The sequence below is a fragment of the Hemiscyllium ocellatum genome, chromosome 11 (genome assembly GCF_020745735.1).
Source record: "Hemiscyllium ocellatum isolate sHemOce1 chromosome 11, sHemOce1.pat.X.cur, whole genome shotgun sequence".
NCBI classification, from domain to species: Eukaryota; Metazoa; Chordata; class Chondrichthyes; order Orectolobiformes; family Hemiscylliidae; genus Hemiscyllium; species Hemiscyllium ocellatum.
In genome coordinates, this window is record NC_083411.1 from 45,605,557 (window position 1) to 45,619,820 (window position 14,264).

At 43.2% G+C, this 14,264-nt stretch overlaps 1 protein-coding gene across 1 annotated transcript in view; it reads right to left on the reverse strand.

Moving 5' to 3' along the window:
* Positions 1-1,604: 1,604 nt before the first annotated feature.
* LOC132820438 (uncharacterized) overlaps positions 1,605-14,264 on the reverse strand; it is a 46,034-nt gene continuing 33,374 nt past the window's right edge. The window contains exons 3-4 of the mRNA XM_060832573.1: positions 8,747-9,928; positions 1,605-5,672 (exon numbers count right to left, since the gene is read on the reverse strand). Coding sequence (XP_060688556.1) covers positions 4,481-5,672; positions 8,747-9,928 — 2,374 coding nt within the window. The 3' untranslated portion in view covers positions 1,605-4,480. The remainder of the gene's footprint in view (positions 5,673-8,746; positions 9,929-14,264) is intronic.

Consider the following 14,264-nt stretch of genomic DNA (forward strand, 5'->3'; position numbering starts at 1 on the left):
CTCCCAGTATGCCAAGGACATGCAAATCCTGGGCCTCCTTATTGCCAAACCATTACCTCCCAACGCCTGGAGGAAGAACGCCCCTTCTTCTGCTTTGGGACCCTCCAGACACACGGGATCAATGTGGATTTCACCAGGTTCCTCATTTCCTCTCCCCCCACCTTAACCCAGATCCAACCTTCCAACTTGGCACTGCCCTCTTGAACTGTCCTATCTGTCCATCTTCCTTCCCACCTATCTGCTCCACCCTCCTCTCCAACATTCACCCCAACTTCATCTACCCATCGCATTCCCAGCTATCTTCCTCCCAGCCCCACTTTTTCCGTTTATCTCTCAGACCCCGTGGGCTCCCCCCATATTACTGATGAAGGGCTTTTGCTCAAAACGTCGATTCTCCTGCTCCTCAGATGCTGCCTGACTTAGCTGTGCTTTTCCAGCAACACACTCTTTGACTTTTTAACTTTGCTGTAAGTTTTGTTTTGCACTGTTGCCCCATTTGTTTACCAACCCTGTTTGTTTTTCTGTCTTCCACTTTTACTTCTTACTTTTTTGTCTTTTGGTTCTATCTTGTTTCTTCCTCCTCCTTCTCCCTGCTCAGGTAGCCATCCTACCTCCATTCAACTTTAAACCCACCCAAACAGCACTAGCAAACACCATTCCCTGCTCCCCGCTCACCCACAAACACCACCTTGATGCTGGTCCTGGCCAGATGCAAACATCCTGCTTCCACTGTTCCAACTTTCCCAAATCCAGTTTATTTATCCCAGGAATCTGAATCCTTCCCTTCTATACCATTTCTCCAGCCATGTATTCATTTAATGTATTCCTTTATTTTTACTCTCACTCGCAGTGGTAATCATACAATTTAAATTTTTTTCCCTCTGGGATACCCTGATCCACTCCTCAGACACCCCAACATTCCAACCCCTCACCCTGGCTCCTTTCCATTGCAAGTGCAGAAGATGTAACACCTGTCCTCTCACCTCCTCTCTGCTTAGTATACATTGTCCAAAACATTCCTATCTGGTAAGGTAGCACTTCCTCCAATGTAGTCTACTGTGTTCAAATCCAGTCTAATGGACTGGTGAGATCAAACGCAGATCAGACAATTCCTTCTATTTAATTTTGAAATATGAAAAAGGTAGTCTACCTCCTTCGATTATTTTGAGGAGGTTCAGATTGGTCCATAACGCTCCACAGATACGATCTGAACTGCAACACCTTTTAAGGATTACCTGTTTTTAGATCGGGTTTCCAGCATCCATTGTATTCAGCTTTTTAAAACGTATTGCGTCTCACTGCTTTGCAAAGTGAGTGTTGTGAAAAACACAATATTGAATCTGATTTTGCAGGATGGGTGTAGCTGTTGAGTCAATACTATACCTACTCATGTACAGTTCAAGCAAAGAATGCAATAGCTGCCTGAAAGATTGTGCTGAGTGTGTTATTATAACTTACTGAAGAGCGCACTCTCTCTTATCTCAATGGCTCACACCAGAAATAAAAATAATATCTTTCCAGTTACCAGGATAGTCAATTAAATGCCCATCAATATCAAGTCTAAACAAGAGGTCTATCAACCAGGATTCTTAATAAGCACAATAAATGATTTATTAGTAAAACAGAAGCTCTTCAATGAAGATGTTATAATTGGTGAACATATACAGTCATTGTTCAAAAGCAGCTCCCACCCAGGTCTAAATTCAAGCAAGCAGTTATCATCAGTCATGTGATTTACTGAAAAGCTTGTCTAAAGAAAACTCCGCTGTTTACAATGAACTTTCAGTGACTTTCTTAAAAGAATTATTTGAGGTGTTGCCAAAAAAATTTTGAAATAAATCCATTTTCACAATCCGTTAAACTGAAGTCCTCTAAACAATATTATATATGGAATTGAATAGTAATTTATTGTTACATGCATTTTTATAAAAAAATGACAATGAAATGTTTTTTAAGTTACCATACCACAGCATCTGTATGAATGACATAAGCCACAGATAAGACAATAGTCTGACAGCCAGACTACTGCGACCACTCGGACTCATAACAACACACAAACCAACAGCCACTCTCAGACAACAACTCACCAGGACAATACCCAGCATGAGCAAAACCAATGTAGAGTACAAAATCCCATGCAAGGACTGCACAAAACACTACATAGGACAAACAGGAAGACAGCTAACAATCCGCATCCATGAACACCAACTAGCCACGAAATGACACGACCAGCTGTCCTTAGTAGCCACACACGCAGATGACAAACAACATGAATTCGACTGGGGCAACACTAGTATTATAGGACAAGCCAAACAGAGAACAGCCAGGGAATTCCTAGAGGCATGGCACTCATTCACAGATTCAATCAATAAGCACATCGACCTGGACCCAATATACCGACCACTGCAACGGACAGCTGGAACTGACAACCGGAAGTGGCAGATTCAAACCACTCCAAATGCCGGAGGAAAGAGCACAGAAGCGCTTCACAGGAGGCTCCCAAGCACTGAGGATGTCACCTAGACAGGGGACGAAATGTCTGCAACACAAATTCCCAGCAACAACGAGCACCCGAGCTACAAATCTTCTCCCAAACTTTGAACAATAGTAAAAATTAAGGCAGAGTTCATTATCAGCTCAATCTCAGTTTAGGAGAAAGTTGATCAAGATGACAGACACTGGAATACCCAGAAGCTGCTGCTGAAGAAGAAGCCACGAGATCTCCACGGAAGAACAAGACTTCCAAACCTGGAGACTGCCATGCCAAGCTCAGACTGCCCCTCAGAGCAAGGCTGCCACAATGGAAGACCGCTGCTCCAGGATGGGTTACAAGATTTCCATGCTGGAATGAGATCTCAATGTCATTTTCCGGGACAAGACCTTCACTCTGGTACTGAATTAGAGTGCCACTCCGAGCAGTTGGAATACTCAGAAGCTGGAATTGCCTTACACTGTTTTGATCCCAAATGAGTTCGTCCGATTTATATTATAATCTTCGGTTATTTCTGAGCAGGTGCTGTTTGAAAGCTCTGTTGATTACACTTTCCATCACTTTACTTATGATCAAGAGCACTAGTAGAGAGGTATTTGGCTGGGTTGTATTTGGCTGGGTTTTGTCATGCTTTTTGTGAGCATTTTTCCACATTGTCAGGTTGGTGCCAGTGTTGAAACTGCACTGGGACAGCTTGGTTTAGGAAGTGGCAAGTTCTGGAGCACCATGTGCAGTACTATTGCCGAAATGTTGTCAGGGCCAATAGCCGTGGCAGTATCCAGTGCCTGAGCGGTTTCTTAATTGCCCTTGAAGTTAACTCCATTGGCATCTTCACGAGATTGATATCTCAATTTTAGTTATGCCTGGTGCTGCTCCTGGCATGGCCTCCTGCACACTTCATTGTTCAAAGGTTGATCTCCTAATTTGATAGTAAGGGTTGAGAGGAAATATTCCAGCCCATGAGGTTGCAGATTGTGTTTGGCTGTAACTGTGCTCCCACAGAGTCTCATGGATGCTCAGTCTTCAGTTACAAAACGTGTTCAAAATCTGTCCCATTGAACCTGGTGATTGTATCACACAACATGATTTATTAATGTGAAGACAGGACCTTGTCTCTACAAGGACTGTGGAGTGGTCACTCTTATTGATACTGCTGTGTACAGATGTATCTGCAGCAGGTAGATTGGTGAGGATGAGGTCAAGTATGTTTTCCCTTTTGTTGGACAATATCCTTTTGGGCTGGAACAGTCATGCTGCTGCTCAGCCATTCTTTGTGGTGGTTACTGAAATTCCTCAGGTACATTATGTGTCCTTCTCATCCTCACTGTGATGACAAGTGATGCTTAAAACAGGCAGGATGGTTCATTAGCTGAGGGAGGGTGGTATCTAGCAGGGGTTTCTTTGCCTGTGTTTGACCTGATATCATGAGACTTCATGGAGTCAATGATGAGGACTACAAGGGCAAATCATTCTTGTCTGTTTACCACTGTGTCAGTATACCTACTGACCTTGTAATGGATTTATACAATCAGTGATTTGGACATCATCAGGTCATTTCAGATGATATCTGGAACATTGTCTATAAGATATGATTTTATTCATATGACTTTGTTAGTTATTGACTGCTCTGTGAGACAGATCTCCAACTGGGCATAAGCCCCAGATGTTAAGAGAAGGATTTGGAGGGATGGCAGGACTGAACTTGCCAATGTCATTTACAGATCGATGTTAGATGGTCCAACAGTTTTTTAAAAATAATTTATGTGTATAATAGATTGTTTTGTTTCTTTAACTCTGTATAATGAAGTCTATTATATTTGTCGAAAATTTTTGTCATTTTATTCTGTTAGTAAACATCTGAGATTAGAAACTTTGTCAACATTAAGCAAGTGAAATTGTTAATGGTGCCCAATCAAATATTAACATAATGTGTCAGTTTCAATCGTGCTCATAACAAGACATCTTTAACTGATCAGCTACGGCACAGACTCACTGGGTTGATTCAGTCCCAAATGCAGTGTTTATCACTCTCTGTGCATTCTCTGCAAAATCGTCTAGTGTGTCTTTAAGCAACACGTATGTCATAATAAATGATGATCCAGCTCCAAAGAGAGAACCAATGATTGGAATATTACATACAGCAAGCTCAACTGCTGAGGTGGAGGCAGCAGTGAGACCCCAACGCATTCTATATATGACATCAGGAGTTATTTCCCTCATCAGGGGAGTTGTCACCACTGCTTTAAGATCTTCCACAGATTTTCCTGTCATGTTGGCCAATCTTTGAAGAGAGACATCATCCAGACCCATACACTTACGTAAATGTATTATTGCTCCAATCAGTATCCCGATGTCACAACCAAGGGAGACTCCAGGAATTGGCACTGTCCCCACTGCCCCAGAAAGAGTTGCCAGATTCCAGATTTGTTTCTTCAGCACTTCCCTTTCTTCCTCCACAAGCTCAAGATTTTGGATTAGAAGAAGTGCCCTGTTAGAAGAGGCATCTTTCTTCACATTTAGAAGATTTTCTTCAAGAGCTTTATTTAACAGGTTAAAATCATACAGATCAGGACAGAGATTTGATATCAGGAATACTCTGGGTGATGGGATCCCTGCCTCTTGCAACTTGCTGACACAGACATTCCTGATCTTCTCTAGTTCGTCTTTGTCATTGAATTGTATCCGTTGCTTTTTAATTGAAACAAGATGATTATCAAGTTTTGATCGGATAAAATAGATTTGTTTACCCAGTCGTTTAATCTCTTCAGCGAATTTCACTTCACTTTCTGTGAATTGACGGTCTGAGATAATGATGAAGCAGTCATATTTTTGAAATTTCATTACTCTCGCGTATTCATTAGCTGATAATTTCATTGTTCCAACTCCAGATAAGTCCCAGAAATAAACATTTGGCAGGTTGGGATGTTTATATCCCGTTAGCTCCATTGTGGTTTCTGTGTTACCGACTTTAGCTGCTCCTTTATCATCGTCCCGAAGTCCCCTGATCGTATTGATGAAGGTGGATTTCCCTGTGCCGGTTTCTCCAGTCACTGCAACATTACATTCTGAACTGTCCAGATCATTTACCTTCTTTGGTGTTAGCCCAGCTGTTTCACACACATTATTCAGTGTTTCTGTTGGACTGGAGCAAGTTGAGTTTGAAAATTGAGTGATCTCATCTCTGAAAGAAAATGTTTAACATGATGTTTTACAGCAGATGAAAGAAATGGGCACTTTTGCAGTACATGCTACAACCTCAAGATATCCAGAAACTCTTTAGGCAGAATCTTCCTCAGCCCTGAGCAATGTGTGCTATGTAAGGAATTTGTGATAATTGTGTGGAACGTCAGATGAGGACTTCCTTCACATTGAAATGACAAATCACATTTTCCAACCAGACTGCCAGAATTTGATCTGATGTACAATCTCCTTTAACCATTGCACTGGCACCAAGGATACCAGGATATCCCAGAAGTAGCAAGTTCTTCCAGTGAAGGTGGGTCAGAGAATTGGGCTAGTATCAGACAAGAGGTGCACTATAGGGGCATTACAGGCAATTAATGAGGTGAGTTTGGGATGGTTGCTTAAAAAGTACCCACCGGACCTTGTGAAGAGAAATCCCTTTTTGAAACTTGTCGAAAATAGAACTTAGAGAAAATTAGACCATAAAACTAGGAGACCAGTAGGCAATTTAGTCTTTGAGCCAGCTCTGCCATTTAATACACCAACTGATATTTTATCTTGGCCTCAATTCCACTTTCCTACCCACTCTTTGTGATCCTTTGAACCAATACTGATTAAAGACCAATTTCTTCTTTAAATTTGTTAAATGTACCAGCACACTCTGGAATAGTGAATTCCATAGATTCAAAACCCATTAGAGAAGTATGTGGGCAGACCACATTGAGTTATTATGTTCAGTTCTGGGCTCTTTATTTAAGGATGGATGATAAAATCTTGGAGAGAGTGCAAAGTATATTTACTAAAGTAAAACCAAGAATTATGGATTTTAGATGTAAGGAAAGACGAGAGAAATGTGGCTTATTCTCCTTAAAGCAGAGAAGATTAAAAGTGTCCTTCTCGCAGTGTTAAAAATTATGAACAATCTTGACATGCTAAAGAAGAGTATTCTGTTTCACTTTATTGGAATGGCAGTGACTACGGGTTACAGTTTCAAGATTGTCAGCAAGAATGCCTGGAGTGAGATGAGGGGAAACTTCTTTACTCAAAGTTGTTAAGATTTGGATTGCACTGCATGGGAGATGTTGGTGATGGATTCCTTAGGATGTTTCAAAAGAGAACTAGATATGTACTTGAAAGTGACTACTGAGAAAGTGGGAAAGTGAGACTAGCTAGGTAGCTGTTCCGAAAGCTGGTACAGAAACGATGGAATAGACTCCTCCTGTACTGTAAATAATTCCTTCAAGATATGGGAAAATTCAGCTCTTCATGCCCAATACACTTCTGGTGAAATAGAAACACTGGTATCATGTGGCCACATGTAACAGCTAATATCTACACTATGAGATTGCATAAAAAAATGAAATGAATCACTCACAAATTTATCTTTGCTAGAACACAAACCTCCCCTTCCCTGATCTGTTTTCTGATGTACTGCAGCAAAAGGCAATGATTTTCTATCTCTCCATACGGTAGAGATTGTTTCTCTGGTCCCAGTTCAAATGTCTATTCTCCACTTTGTGTTAACGTATCACCATTGAGTCTCCCCTCACACTTACTCATCCTGACTGAATGGGTGTTTACTGGCTGCTGCTTCATAGTGCTGATGCAGTGATAGATTGAAGACAGAGGGTTGAGGTGAAAGTCAAACAGAGATCTCTGGATATTTAGGTTACTCCTCTTCTGTGGAAGTGCTATGGAAGAGGAGAGGTTAACATATCTTTTCAAGAAACTGTGTTTATTTGTAGCAGTTGTATGGATACATAGTGAAGGTGATAAATAAGATTAGATTTCCTACAGTGTGAAAACAGGCCCTTCGGCCCAACAAGTCCACACTGACCCTCTGAAGAAGAACCCACCCAGACCAATTCCCCTACATTTACCCCTGACTAATTCACCTAACGCTATGGGCAATCTAACTTGGCCAATTCACCTAACCTGGACTGTGGGAGGAAACCAGAGCAAACGCAGACACGGGGAGAATGTGCAAACTCCACACAGTCATTTGCTCGAGGTGGGAAATAAACCCGGGTCCCTGGTGCTGTCAGGTAGCAGTACTAACCACTGAGCCACGGTGCCACCCAAATAGTTTTAATCACATTGGAGAGCTTGCATTGGGGGCAGTTTGAGGGAAGTTCACTCGATCAATGTTTCGAAGAATGGGGCTGGATCATGAGGGTGGGACAGGCTGGAATCGAATTCAATGGAATTTAAAGGAGTGATGCGCATCATCTTATTGATCTTATTAGATTCTGAGGGATCTTGTTAGGGTGGTTTCTGAGAGAATTTTCTCCGGGTAATCTAGATCTTGGGGATACAGTTTCATAACAAAACCTCTCCTGTTTAAAACTGAAACAATGAGAAATTTCTTCTTTCAGATGGTCAGAATTCTTTGGAGTTTTCAACTCCAAGAGCAGTGCAGGAATTGACAGTTTGACAGTTTGGAATTAGACAAGGGAATCAAGGGCTATTTGGGTTTTCAAATAGATTAGGTCATTCAGTATTCTGTTCTCTTTTGTTTGTGTTTCATTTAGTAAACTTGTAAATAAATTCTGTTTTGTTTAAAACTACATGATTTGACCAACTGCATCCCTCCTGGAATATCGGCGTTACACCTGCTTAAAACAAAGTTAGGATCGGGGCTACTTCCTTGAAATGTTTTGAGGGGATCAGTTGGTCCATAACACATCACAGAGAAGGAGCTGGACATGGGAACTGAACCCTTCACTGTCATTGAGGCATGCAAACATTTCTGACTATGGACATGATGGACTGAATGGTTACTGTCAGTGATTCGGGCACAGGGAGGCTTCCTTGTTATTCTGTTTAATGGACAGAATTACCTGACTGCAATGTGTTTGTGAAATTAGTTGAGGTCTTTTAACATTCATATCCTTCGCATTTTCATGTCACATTTCACCCAAACTCGTTCACTGATTCACAGACCCCTTCCCTGAAATGAGTAAGTAATATTTTCAGCAATAAACTCTCAAAACTGAAGTATAAATAAAGCAGAATCCCTGCAATGTTCCAGCTTAGAGCCCTTTAATTATATCAGCAACCACATTGACTCACCGGATTGTCTCAGTCCCGAATGCAGCCTTCACCACGCTCTCTGCGTTCTCTGTAAGATTATCTAGTGCAGCATTCAGCATCTTGTAGATCATAAGAAATGACGATCCTTCTTCAAAGAGGGAACTTATGACTGGTATAAAGTCAAGGCTGTATTTAAGTTCTGATATGGTGATAGCAGTGTGACCTTGTTGTAACTCTGTAATTAAATTGGGAGTTATTTCCCCTGCCAGGGGTGTTGTTACCATTACTCTCAGATCTTCCACAGGTTTAGCTGCCATCTTGGCCAGTCTTTGAAGAGAGGCATTCTCCAGATCCAGAGATTTACGGAAATGATGTATTCCTCCAATCAGTACCTCAATGTTACAGCTAATGGCACTTCCAGAACCTGGCACTGCTCCCTTTTCCCCAGAAAGTGCTGCCAACATCCAGATTCTTTTCTCAAGCTCTCTCCTTTTTTTCTCAACAGTCTCTGAGTTTAAGTTTGGAACGGACAGTCTATATAGACTTTTCTGTATATTTGGAAGATCATCCTCAATAGTTTCATTGAAAAGATTAAAATCGTAAAGATTCAAATTAAAATATGACATCAGGTACGCATTGTGTACTGAAATACCCGCCTTCAACAATTCACTAACACAGTTATTTTTAATCTTCTCCAGTTCTTCCTTTTCATCAATCTCTTTCCCTCCCTTTCTCAATGAATTGAGATCATTATCAACTTCAGCCCGAATGAAGTAGAAATTCTTCTTCTGACGTCCAATCTCTTTGGCAAGTTTTGCATCATTTTCTGAGAATTGATTGGCTGAGATAATGATGAAGAAATCAAATCTTTTAAAATTAATTTCCTTCAGGTATTTTTTAGCCTGGAATTTTGGCATTCTAATTCCAGGAAGATCCCAGAAATAAATATTTGGTATGTTGGGATGTTTATATCTGATTGGCTCCATTGTGATTTCTGTGTAGCCAACAATAACTGCTTCTTCATCATTCTCCTGAAGTCCTCTCACTGCATTGATGAAATTGGATTTCTCAGATTCTGTTTTTCCCATTACTGCGATGTTCAACACTGTATTGTCCATATCATCTAACTTCTTCCATATCATTGGTTTAACCGCTTTAAGTGCACCTGTTTTGTAAGCTGATTGCAGTTTTTTTAATTCTCCTGGACTGAAGAATGAATCTCTGTAATGAAATATTTAACATGCTGTGTTGAATCATGTAAACGATCTTACATTTATTTTGCACATTGCCACATTCTCACATTGCACATCAATTTAATTACTGGTGATAAGTTGAAGATAGAAACAGTGACCAAAAAGAAAATGGCGCCCGGTGTGTCGGGTAAAATGGTCAATGTTTGTGGGGCATTGGCTGTATTGACCGACATGCTGAGCGAGACACAAACTGCTAACACTGCAACTTGTAAGGTTCCCTGAAAGAAGTCCGAATACACAAGTCCATAGTACACCCACCTAGTCAAGGGGCAGTCACCAGAGCAATGCTGATATCTGAATGTTTAACTTTCGAGCGATTCTGGTATCTGAATGTTTAACTTGCAGTACAAGAATGCTGATGTCTTAACTAAAGAAAATGTTGATAGCTTATCTTCAGAAAAATGCTAATGTCTTAACTTGAGGTAATGCTGGCGTTTGTATGTCGGACTTAGAACATTCCTGATGTGTACATTTATATTTAAGTATAACTTGATTAACATACTTTGTGATAACCCCATGACACGGGATTCTGCCTTACGTGAGAAGTTATGTATAAATATGACAACGTTCCCAATTGAGAGCGAGAGACCACTGTCTAGCATCCGGCGTGGGCTAGAGTGGATCTGCTCCCAAGCTTGTTTGTATACGTGTATACTGGCAATCTTGAATAAAGACAGTACTGTTGACTCTATTAATCAAGTGGAGGTTCTCTGTTCTCGGACAAGCGTTCACAAGAAGCCAGCAAGCTCGGGCTGGGCTTCCACATTTTGGTGGCAGCGGTGGGATCCCAACGGAAGGCGGCTCCTGGTGACGGTTGAACAGGATACGGTCTTGCCGAGGCAAGGTGGGCACGGGCGCAACTAGGACGTGAGTATACCGTTTGGGACTCGCGACTAGTGTCTCCCCAAGCCAGGGGCGGACCTGGATCCAACTCACCGCAGCAGGAACTGCTACCGGACGGGATCCAGAACGAACCCGTGAACAGCCTTTGAAAGGAACCACCACCCAAGCGCTGGGAGCGCTATAGAAGGTAGGAAACTTTAAAAAGCGCTGGGAGCGCGGGTAGAAATAAGAGTAGTTAGATACGTACGGGTTTAAAGTCCCATGAGGTTAGAGTCCTCATAAAAGCACCAAAGTACGTCTGGGTGGGAAGGTTTAAAGTCCTTTGAGCAGAATCTCATAAAAGCACCGCCCACAAGGTTTAGGGAACTTTTAGGGAACATTATGGGACAGTTCGTGGACAAATGGGAGGATCCGGGATCATTAATTGTAACAGTCTGCACAGAATATGCTGAGGATGCGCAGTCACTCAGGAAATTGTCAGGATGGCTAACAGAAAAATTGGGACTCGACGAATGGCCTGTAGGGGGTACGTGGAAATTGGAGATTGTAGAGAGAGCTACGGAGTTAGTATGGAAAAAGGGAACAGGGGGAAAGAAAAAATTATGGCCAAACTAAGAAATGCATGCTTAAGAAAGAAAGAGGAAGCTAAAAAACAACACGAGCAGAAGGTTTACAACAGTTGGTTACATAATGCTACCAAAAGGGGGTTAAGTGTCACCAAGGATGGGCTTCCTTTGACCCTCCATGAACTCAAGGTTGCATGTGCAAAATTTGAGGAAAATACTAACGAGAACAAACGGTTGGCCAACCAAGCGGTGGAGACGGCATTGTCAGACCTGAGGCTGGGTGCAGGATGGGAAGATAAGGGAAGTAGTTCCAAGAACATGGAATCCCATCCCCAACCCCCTTCACCAGGCACAACACCCCCGAAGGCACGTCCTGAAAGAAGTTTTACCCCAAGCACAGGGAAAAAGGGATATCGGCCTCCACCTCATTACGAACCCGAACAGCAATTGCCCTACCCTTGGACAGAGGAGGCTGACGATGACAGTTCAGAGATAGAAGAACCCTCAGGCCACATGTTCCCTATGCGTACTGTTCCTAATCCTCAAGCTGAACGGGTAATAGTCCCCGCCCAGCCGAACGCTAACCCTCCTGTCGCTGCGGTTCGTCTCCCCCCTACCCTAGAAATTTTTACGCCATGGAAACCGCAGGAAATTTTGGCATTGACTATGAATCTCCCTGACAAAGATAGGGACCCACAAAAATGGTGTGAATCAGTGGAAAGTATTTGGCAGGCTTACGGGGCAGTGGGAGAAGATATCTGGAACTTTTTGAGGGTTGTGTTTATTGGCTCTAAGTGGACAAAATTTTTGGAAATTTTAAATATGCCCCCTGGTGCCAACAGTTGGACTGCCTTTACAGCACAACACCCGAACCAACCACAGCAGGAACAGGAAATTAAGGGAGCAATGCGGCAGGTTCTCAGAAAACCGGTTGACTTAGCAAAAATCATTGATCTAAAACCAAAAAAGGGGGAGGGCGCTGATGAATACCTACAAAGGTTTAATGCAATTTATGGCACATATTCTGGGGACCTTCTTTTCCCCTTGGGAGCAGGGGCTGTCTCACAACAGTATAATAGTCTCTTGATGAGCACTCTGCCTAAACCCACACAAGATAGATGGAAAACTAACAACTTAAATTGGATCAATTCTTCACAGGGTGATACAGCTAGGGCAATTAAAGCATTATGGGGTGAGGGTGACGGTCCCAAGGCCGAGAAACCTATTAAATCTGAATTTGCGGTACGGGAAAGTGATCAAACTACCATGGCCCCTTGCGACAACCTCCCGCCCCTCCCCAGCAAACTCAGCAGCAAGGGCTGTGGAGATTACCCGGTCCCCAGCTGCAGTCTGACAATAGAGGCTATCAGCTGGAACCAGAGGTTTGTGTCCCAGGCTGGCAAAGGGGCGAGTTCCACGCGATGCAGCACCCAAATGGTCCAGCTAGGGGTGGTCCTTATACACCAGGCCCCCCTGACTGGCGTGACCAGGCATGGACTCCTAACTCCTGGAACTCGGGTTATCCTGGTAAGCCCCAGGCAATTCAGTTCACAAATAACTCTAAAGGGGAGGGTTGCTTTAACTGTGGACATCCTAGCCATTGGAGACGAGATTGCCCTAGACAGCCAAGAGGTCGAAGCATCAGAGGAGGAAGGGGCAGGGGTGCTATAGGCACACACACAGGTGGGTATGGCAATCACAATCCGTTCCGTGACATACCACCACCCCAACCGCCCCCACAACAATGACCTACTGAGACATTGCCTGTCTTTTCCCAACACCCCCTACCGGAGCCCGTTGTAACCCTATTAATTGAAGGTACCCCTGAACGCTTTTTGGTTGATACAGGGGCATGCGCATCCTCACTAGTAAGGATCCACTATCCTTGCGGTGACAAGATTCAACATTTGAAAGGTTTTGAGGGCAAGTCTGTGCCTTACCAAATTACCAAACCATTGAAAGCTAGCTGGGAAAACGAGGAATGGGAGCATGAATTTGTGATTAACCCCCACATTGGCATCAATATCTTGGGACGAGACATTCTGGGTGGTCTTGGGGTGGTCATCACCTGCACCCCAGAAGAAATCCGCTTGACACAGAAAGGCCAGTACTCCCTCCTCACTCCGGCACGCTTTTGGGCACTTTTCCCTGACTCTGACAGTGAACTCCAGACCCCTTATCATTACCCCCCTCATGTAACGCTCTGTTATGATAAGTCAGGAGTTGACCAGAGAAAGGAGGAGAAGTTTGAATCCTTGCTAGGCAATCAGTATACATTTATGCGATTGGCTAAAGTTAATGGGAAACAGGGTACGGCTTGGTACGTTTGGGTGCCACCAGAACTTTGGAACCAAACGCCCGGTATTGCCCCACATCAAACTATCTTAGTTCACAAGGTATATGCAGCAAAGGACTTAGGACCCATGGTAGCACAGGCTGTAGCCTTGTCAGATCCGAATGTAATTGGGTATCAGGACTTAAGAGACGGCCTTTCTATCATCTACCTCGACCATCCCGAACCGGTATTGTCCATGCTACGGCAGCATGAAGGTGGTTACAGCCAGGTCGAGATTGACCCTGCGGTTTGGGCCACCGACAAGTACTGTGTGGGTTTGGCGAAGGGAGTTGCCCCTGTCAGTGTCATGTTAAGGCCAGGAGCACGGATCCCCAGTGTCAAGCAATACCCTATCAAGAGTCAAGCCGTGGCCCCTCTATGTGGCCTGATTAATCATCTACTGGCTCAGGGAGTTTTGGTCGAGTGTCAATCGCAAGCCAATACCCCTATCCTTCCCGTGGCTAAACCAGGTAAACCTGGCGAGTATCGCTTAGTTCAGGATCTCCGTGAAATTAACAAAATCGTGGTGCCCTTGCACCCTATCGTCCCTAATCCTGCCA